The 8,448-nt window shown below is 67.2% G+C and overlaps 1 protein-coding gene across 1 annotated transcript in view; it reads left to right on the top strand.

The window, feature by feature from the left end:
• Positions 1–4,152: 4,152 nt before the first annotated feature.
• The window catches only part of LOC103901811 (inactive phospholipase C-like protein 2), a 6,208-nt gene continuing 1,912 nt past the window's right edge, over positions 4,153–8,448 (top strand). The window contains exons 1-3 of the mRNA XM_009282760.2: positions 4,153–6,651; positions 6,872–7,075; positions 7,621–7,696. Coding sequence (XP_009281035.1) covers positions 4,204–6,651; positions 6,872–7,075; positions 7,621–7,696 — 2,728 coding nt within the window. The 5' untranslated portion in view covers positions 4,153–4,203. The remainder of the gene's footprint in view (positions 6,652–6,871; positions 7,076–7,620; positions 7,697–8,448) is intronic.

The following is an 8,448-nucleotide window of genomic DNA, read 5'->3' as shown; positions in this document are numbered from 1 at the left end:
AATGGGAAGGGTGGCATCCCCATGCCCTGGCTAGAGGACCTGCTCCATGCTTTCTTCTCAGGTTGGAAGTGAAGGGATCTGGAGGTCCAGTGGGCTGGGAGGATGCTGGAGAGGGACTGGGGGGGTACTGGATCTGTTCCTCCCTGCTGCAGGAGGTGACCCTTCCCCAGCGTCCCGCTGTCCTGTCCCCTCTGCGTGGGCCCCCTCCCCATCCCGTGCCAGCCCCAGGAGCTGTGCAGTGCCTCTGCATGGGGCTCCAGCTCCACAGCCCCTTGCTGGGTAGTGGCAGCTGATGCCGTGGGGAGTGGATGTGTCACTCGCTATCTTCTTGGCAGGGAACAAACGATGGTAGAAAAGCCCTGGCTGTGCCTGGCCTCCCACTGCCTCTGCTCAGGTGCTGCCGGCTGCTGCCCACTGCCCCCATCCCTGCTCACGCTGCCCAGCCCGGGATGGGGGCAGTGGGAAGAACCGCGACCTGGGGAAACTGGCTGTGGATGAGTCACGTCACAGCCAGGCTGCGGAACAGTCCCATCCCTTGGGTGAAACGTGGCCGCACTGCGCACCCCATGGCCGAGAGAGGGGTCCTGCTGCTGGGGCAGCAGCAGTCCTGCTCCCCTGGCTGGGCAGCAGAGCTGCAGTCGAGCTGAGATGCCTCAGCCCCAGAGGCTTTCAGTTCCTCTGTCTCCTGCTGTCACGAGCTGCTGGGCGGCGGGGACCCCCCAGCTGGGCCTCGGGGGATAACGGAAAGGGAGGGGCGGCTGATGGGCCCTTCCCCATCACCGTGGTTGGGAGCAGGTTGCTTGGTTGGGTAATGATGGCAGTCATGTGGCAGCTGAGATTAGGGCTACCGCACTTGCCAGGGCACTAATCGCGGGAGGTAATTGGCTGAAGAGGTGCTTAGCACATGCTGCAGAGCCGGGCAGGGTGCAGGCAGCTGGGTTTGGATGTGCCCTCTGTGCCCAGTTGGATGCCCATGCTCACCATTGACATCATGGTCGGCATTGGCATCGCGGTCGATGTGTCTTCCCTCTGCAGAGCCAGGCTATGTGGGTGCAATGTGTGTGGCAGCGCTGGCAAGAGCCCTGCCTGCTTGCTGCCAGCTTGGCGGCACAGTGTGCGGGATGCCCTGCTCCTGCCGGAGCCCTGCCCTGTGGCCAGGGATGCTCTGTGCTCCCACAGCCGTGGGTGCCGCATCCTCCTGCCTCCGCTGCTGACCTGCTTGTCACCTGATGGAGCTCTGTGGCTCCGGCTGCCTGCGCTGCTCCTGCCCGCACTGCTCCTGCCCACGCCTCGTGGACCACTTAGCAGGGCATCCCCAGGGTGGAAGCCTGCCTGGAAACCACCTGTGCAGTGGGCTGCCGGGGAGCCGTGGCTTTTCTCCACTGGTCCCCAGACCAGGGTGAGAAGCCAGCGGGCGGCTGCAGGCAGGAGGCCCCACACGGCTGCTGCCACTGGCTCGCTGGCTGCAAACTCTGGGAGCTCCTGGATCGGGGCGGCAGCAGCGCCTGCCGAGGTTCGCCTGTGCGGATGGTGAGAGCAGAGCCCGTCTGCCGCAGGGCACACTCGGGTCTGCGCCACGCATCTGCACCCCAAAGTGCTGCAGCAGGCACCCCCTCCCCTTGCCCAAGCCCTGGGTGATGGGGGGCTGCAGGGAGGGTGTTCAGGTTTTCGCCCTGAGCCGGGGGTGGCACGGGGCCCGGCGGGGCTGGTGCCGGAGGGGTGGGTCTGGCTGCCTGCGGTGGGCACAGCTGGAGGCAGGTCCCCGGGCGCTGGGTGCACACAGGCCCCCTGCCTGTGTTTCCTTTCCGGATGGATTTCCTGTTTTCAGCTGTGGGGCCCAGTGCGGAGCCGCCCGGGGTGGGGTGTGCCGGGGCGGGGAGCAGGTCCGCAGAGGTGCGGGGGTCCTGCCCAGGGCAGGAGGGGGCCGCTCCCTGGTGCCAGCCATCACCCCGTGGGGGGGGCCAGGGCTGGGGCTGCCCATCAGTGGGGTGCTCAAATTGCTGCTTGCAGGAAGCGTCTCGGTGGCGAGTCTGGGGCCCAGTGCGGAGCCGCCCGGGGTGGGGTGTGCCGGGGCGGGGAGCAGGTCCGCAGAGGTGCGGGGGTCCTGCCCAGGGCAGGAGGGGGCCGCTCCCTGGTGCCAGCCATCACCCCGTGGGGGGGGCCAGGGCTGGGGCTGCCCATCAGTGGGGTGCTCAAATTGCTGCTTGCAGGAAGCGTCTCGGTGGCGAGTCCTTCCCTGAGTGGCTGGCCCATGGCGTGGGCGGGGAGCAGGTCCGCAGAGGTGCGGGGGTCCTGCCCAGGGCAGGAGGGGGCCGCTCCCTGGTGCCAGCCATCACCCCGTGGGGGGGGCCAGGGCTGGGGCTGCCCATCAGTGGGGTGCTCAAATTGCTGCTTGCAGGAAGCGTCTCGGTGGCGAGTCCTTCCCTGAGTGGCTGGCCAATGGCGTGACCTGCCACTGAGCCCCCCGCTGACCAGGGCTGGCTGGGGTTCTGCACCCCAGCACGGTGGCCCCTGGCAGCCAGGCCCCCGGCTCAGCCCTGGAGGCGTTTGTCCCATGTGGATGGTGGGGTTCCAGGAGATGTCGTGCATCACCACCCCACTGTCCGGGGAGGGGGCAGCTGCTGCCAGCTTGGGGGCCCGGGAATTGTCTGAGCAGGGGACACCCGCCCCGGGAGCCGGCTGGCACGGAGGCAGGGTCCTGGCACTCGGCCGGCTCCCTGGAGCAATCTGGCAGTGAGAGGATGCAAACAGCTCCTGCATCTGAGCTGGGGGAACTAGCCCCCGTGTGAGGCTGAGTGGGGTCAGCCTTCGCCAGCAGGCAGCAAGGCTGCAGAGGAACGGTGCTGCTGCCCACCGACTGCCCCCTGCCTGGGAAGGCGTCTCCCTCTGGGCTGGCAGGATCCAGCCGGCTCTAGCGTGGGGCCAAGGGCTGGGGCTGGCCCCCCCTTCCCCAGGACATTGTGTCCCGGGCACCCCCGGGGGGCAGTTGGCTGGCCACCTGTGTGACCCATCCTGATTGCCCTGGGCCGGGGCTGCCTGGCCCCATGGAGGCAGATCCAGACCCTTTGGGGTCAGGCACGGGGACGTGCTTGCCCAGGCTGCCGGCCCGCTCTGCGGCAGCCCCACATGGGAGGTGTGGATGCTCTCGGGGTGCTGGGGGGGGACACCCCCTCGCCCCCAACCTGGGCAGCACCTGCCTCTGCCAGAGATACCACCAGATTAGAGGTGACTCACCATAATCTTGAAGAAGTGGATTAAATCTCCTGCTGCACTACTTAATGAAATCCATCCCATAATATGCTCCTGGCCCTGCTGTTCCCCCTCATCCCCTGCCCCCTCCAGCCCCTTGGCAGCAGGGACCCCCTTCCCCGCTGAGGGGCAGGGCTGGCGCAGGGGTACGGGCAGAGTGCAGGCATGGGGTGCAGGCAGCAGACCGCCCGTAGCCCCTGTGACCCCGTACAGGCAACAGCAGCCACAGGCTCTGCGGGACGGGGCCGTGGGCCGTGCTCATCCCCAGCGCGTGGCACTTGCAGGTGGCTGTCCTGCACCGCTCCCTGGCAGACAGAGTGGGGGGGTCTGGCTGGGGGTCCCCAGGAGCAGCTCTGCTTGCATCACCTCGGGGTGCCCCAGGCATCCTCGCACCCCACTGCCATGGTGCCTGGGGTCCATGCCCAGGGTGCAGGGGAAGGCGTGAGGGGCCATGGCGTGTGCCCCCTCTGCAGGGATGGGGCTGCTGCGGGCACAGGCTGGTCCTGCCGGGCGCCTGTTTTCCTCTGGTGTCCCCAGGCCAGGGAGATGGGGACCGTGTCTGGCTGCCTGTGCATGGCCGTGCCTCCAAGGGTGAGTGAGCAGTGGGGAAGGATCCGGCTCAGGGCTGGGAGCAGGAAGGAAGGAAGGAAAGCAGAGTTAAAATAAGTCAGGCAGCGAGCCGTGGGGGACGCCAGGGCTGGAGCTGACTCCCAGCCTCTGGGGAGAGGGTTGGACCGGGGCAGACTGGGCTTTGCATGGTGCTGGGGCACCCTGGGGTGCTGCACTATGCATCGGGGCTGGGGTGGGGAGACCATGCAGGCAGGAGGGTGCCGGGAGCTGGTGGGGCACACGCTGCCTGCCCAGTCCCTGACGGCTCTGCCCCTTCTCCCACCCTGGCAGGATGGCTCCCGTCAGCGGCCGCCGCAGAAGAAGAAGACCGTGTCCTTCAGCACCATGCCCAATGACCGCAAGATCAACAGCACAGCTGCCTGCATCTCCTTCATGCTGGAGGGCTGTGAGCTGAAGAAGGTGCGCTCCAACTCCCGCATGTACAGCCGCTTCTTCGTGCTGGACGCCGACATGCGCTCCGTGCGCTGGGAGCCCTCCAAGAAGGACTCAGAGAAGGCCAAGATCGAGATCAAGTCAGTCAAAGAGGTGCGTGTGGGCAAGAAGACGCCCGTCCTGCGCAGCAATGGCCTCTCCGACCAGTTCCCGGACGAGTGCGCCTTCTCCATTATCTACGGAGACAACTACGAGTCCCTGGATCTGGTGGCCAGCTCGGCCGATGTGGTGAGTGCCTGGGTGATGGGGCTCCGGTACCTGGTGTCCTATGGGAAGCACACTCCCGAGGCGCCCGGGACCGGCCACCCCAGCCTCCGGACCTCCTGGATCTCTTCCGTCTTCGACCTCGCCGACCTGGAGAAGTCTGGCCGCATCCCCGTGTCCCGGGCTGTGCAGCTGATCAAAGCGCTCAACCCAGGCATGAAGACCTCCACCATCGAGCTGAAGTTCAAGGAGCTGCAGAAGGCCAGTGAGCGTCCTGCTGCGGAGGTGGCCTGCGACCTCTTCGTGGAGGCCTACTGCGAGCTCTGCACCCGCCCCGAGATCTTTTTCCTGCTGGTGCAGTTTTCCAGCAACAAGGAGTACCTGGGTCTGAAGGACCTGCTGATGTTCCTGGAGGTGGAGCAGGGCATGGAGGGGGTGACGGAGGAGAAGTGCTTGGAGATTGTTGGCAAGTATGAGCCCTCCAAGGAGGGCCGGGAGAAGGGCTACCTGGCCATCGATGGCTTCACGCGCTACCTGCTCTCTGCTGACTGCTCCATCTTTGACCCGCAGCACCGCAAGGTGTGCCAGGACATGGCGCAGCCCCTGTCCCACTACTACATCAGCTCTGCCCACAGTGCCTGCCTGCTGGAGGACAACTTTTGGGGCCGCTCGGACATCAGCGGTTACATCAGCGCCCTGGGCCTGGGCTGCCGCAGCATCGAGCTGGTGCTGTGGGACGGCCCTGAGGGTGAGCCCGTGGTCTACACCAGCCCCTCGGCCGCCTCCTGCGTGCCCTTCCGCACCGTGGTGGGAATGATCGACCAGCACGCCTTCACCGCCTCCGCCTACCCCCTCATCCTCTGCCTGGTGGTGCGCTGCTCGGCCCCCCAGCAGCGCCTCGCCGCCCAGTGCCTGCGCAAGACGCTGGGGGAGAAGCTGTACCTGGAGCCCCCCAACCCTGCTGCATCCTACCTGCCCTCCCCGGAGCAGCTCAAGGGCCGCATCCTCATCAAGGGCAAGAAGCTGCCGCCCAGCTGCGAGGACAGTGAGGGGGAGGTGTCGGATGAGGAGGAAGGCTGGGAGCTGGCACGGCGGCTGGGTCAGGAAGACCGAGAGGCACCGGAGGGAGGTGGCCCACGGCGGGTGCGCCTCAGCCGGGAGCTCTCGGAGCTGGTGAGCCTCTGCCAGGCTGTCCCCTTCCAGGACTTTGAGAGCTCGCGGCGTGGGCAGCACTACTGGGAGATGTGCTCCTTCAGCGAGGTGGAGGCGGGACGCTTCGCCAACGAGTGCCCGGCCGAGCTGGTGAGCTACAACAAGCGGTTCCTCTCCCGCGTCTACCCCAGCCCCATGCGCATCGATGCCAGCAACATGAACCCCCAGGACTTCTGGAAGTGCGGCTGCCAGATGGTGGCCATGAACTACCAGACACCGGGGCTCATGATGGACCTGAACACAGGCTGGTTCCGGCAGAACGGGGCCTGCGGCTACGTCCTCCGCCCCGCCATCATGCGGGAGGAGGTTTCCTACTTCAGTGCCAATGCCAAGGACTCCTTGCCTGGGGTGCCCGCCCAGCTCCTGCACCTCAAGGTCATCAGTGGGCAGAACCTGCCCAAGCCCAAGGGCTCAGGGGCCAAGGGGGAGGTGGTGGAGCCCTACGTCTGCGCCGAGATCCATGGCATCCCAGCCGACTGCGCTGAGCACCGCACCAAGACGGCCCTGCAGAGCGGGGACAACCCCGTCTTTGACGAGAGCCTGGAGTTCCAGATCAACCTGCCGGAGCTCGCTGTCCTGCGCTTTGTCGTGCTGGACGACGACTACATTGGGGACGAGTTCATCGCACAGTATACCATCCCCTTTGAGTGCCTGCAGCCTGGCTACCGCCATGTCCCCCTCCAGTCTCTGGCTGGGGAGCCCCTGCCCCACGCCACCCTCTTTGTTCACGTGGCCATCACTGACCGCCGGGCCCCGGGCGGGGCGGGGGGCCGGAGCCCCCGCCGGGGGCTGGCGGGGCGCCGGGGCCGCCGGGTGCGGGAGTACACCTCCACCAAGGCCACCGGCATCAAGGCCATCGATGAGGTCTTCCGGACGGCCACCCAGCCGCTGCGGGAGGCCACTGACCTGCGGGAGAACGTGCAGGTACGGACGCTGCGGAGGCACTGGGGGACCTGGTTTCTGTGGGGGAGGATGGGGCCGGACCGTGAGCGGTGGGGAGCCTGGGCATCCCCCCTCTTCCTGGGGGATGTGGGTGAGGAGCCTCGTCTGGAGCAGAAAGCTGGGGGAAACGAGGATGTTCCCGGCAGGGGAGCTCCTGGGGGCACTCCCCGGCTGAGCCCCTGATGCCAGTCTCTGCCCACAGAACGCGCTGGTCTCCTTCAAGGAGCTGTGTGGGCTGACACCCGCCGCCAACATGAAGCAGTGCATCCTGACGGTGGCCGCGTGGCTGCTACACAGTGACAGCGCGCCCAGTGTCACCCTCAACCTGGCAGAGCAGTACCCTCCCATGGAGGCCCAGGGCCCCATCCCGGACCTGCTGCGCAAGGTCCTCACCGCCTACGAGACGGTAAGCACCGTCCTGCCAGGGCTTGGCTCCTCACGGGGATGTTCTGTGGGGCCAGCAGCACCAGGACCACCGCCCTTCCCAGGACGGGGGACCCCGAACTCACTGCACCCATCCCGGTGCAGGGGAAGGCTGGTGAGGGACTGCGTGGGGGGCTGCCCAGGGAGGAGTCTTGTTGAGGTGCAGGCTCACCCAGCTCGGTACGAGCCCTGGGACCCTGCAGCGCCTGTCCCCCTGCCTGCGCTGCCTGCACCCTGTGCCAGGGCCAGCTGGCGGGGCGTCCTGCGGTCCCGCCTGGCGGGAGAAATCCCATTAATAGCCGCAGCCGGAGCCGCTTCCTTCCTTTGTGTTGGAGGGGGACCTGGCCGCCGGCCAGGCGCTGGTCACACCGCACCTGGCTGCACGTGGTCGGGCGAGGAGGGCCAGACCCCAGCCACCGCACTGGGGCAAGGGGCAGCCCCTGCCTGAGCCCCTTCTCCCCATCCACTCTGCCGGGGGGTGCGTGGGGCCGGGGGCTGCCCAGCTCCTCACACCGCCCCTCTCCCCAGATGATCCAGACCAGCCGGACGCTGATCGAGTCCGCCGATGCAGTGTACGGCAAGCTCATCCAGGCACAGCAGGCAGGTGGGTCCTGGGAGGGCAGGCCCAGCCCCGACGCTGCTCTGTGCTGCAAACCCGGGCATATCCCTGGGGCGCCGGGTGCAGGGGTGCCGTACCTCTGCGCTGGGCTGGGGGCACGTGTCCCCGCAGGGCTCGGTTCAGGGTGTCTGGCACCAGGGTCTGGACCTGGGCACAGGCACAGCCAAGCGTGCTGGCACTTTTGGCCATGAGCTTGCATGCCTGCGATGCGCAGCGGAGGAGGAGGGGTGCATGGCTGCACCCCGGGTGGGTGCGTGCCGGGGCCGGAGTTCAGCGGCAGAGCAGCCGGGGCCGGCCAGCGGTGGGAGAGCAATTTCCGGCTGGGGTGGCCCTGAGCCCGGCTTTGCGGTTTTCCCATGTCCTGGGCAGCACAGGGTGGGCGCGGGAGGCTGCCTGGTGCTGGGTGCCGACGGGGTGCTGGGGCGCACGGCCACCTGCGCCAGGGCAGGGTGTTGGGGTGGGTGGGCTGCAGGGGCTGTGCGGGAGGGAGGGGAGAGAGGGAGGGGAGTGGAGGAGGCTGATGAGGAAGCGGGGAAGAGTCATTAGCTGCCAAACGCCAGAATATAATTAGCACCAGAAATAACAGACTGGGGCTGATGGTAGAAGTGGCAACTGAATGTTACGACTTCCAAGACACATGGCTGAACCCACACAGGCAGGTGCTGCCTGTCCTCCCGGTCCTCCCTCCCCATCCTGCCCCCACCCCAGCGGCTGCCCGGGACCCCCGGCCCCGCTCC

The sequence above is a fragment of the Aptenodytes forsteri genome, unplaced genomic scaffold (assembly GCF_000699145.1).
Source record: "Aptenodytes forsteri isolate BGI_AS27 unplaced genomic scaffold, ASM69914v1 Scaffold492, whole genome shotgun sequence".
NCBI lineage: Eukaryota > Metazoa > Chordata > Aves > Sphenisciformes > Spheniscidae > Aptenodytes > Aptenodytes forsteri.
Note: the sequence above shows the minus strand (reverse complement) of the source record. Positions and strands in the feature narration are given on the sequence as shown.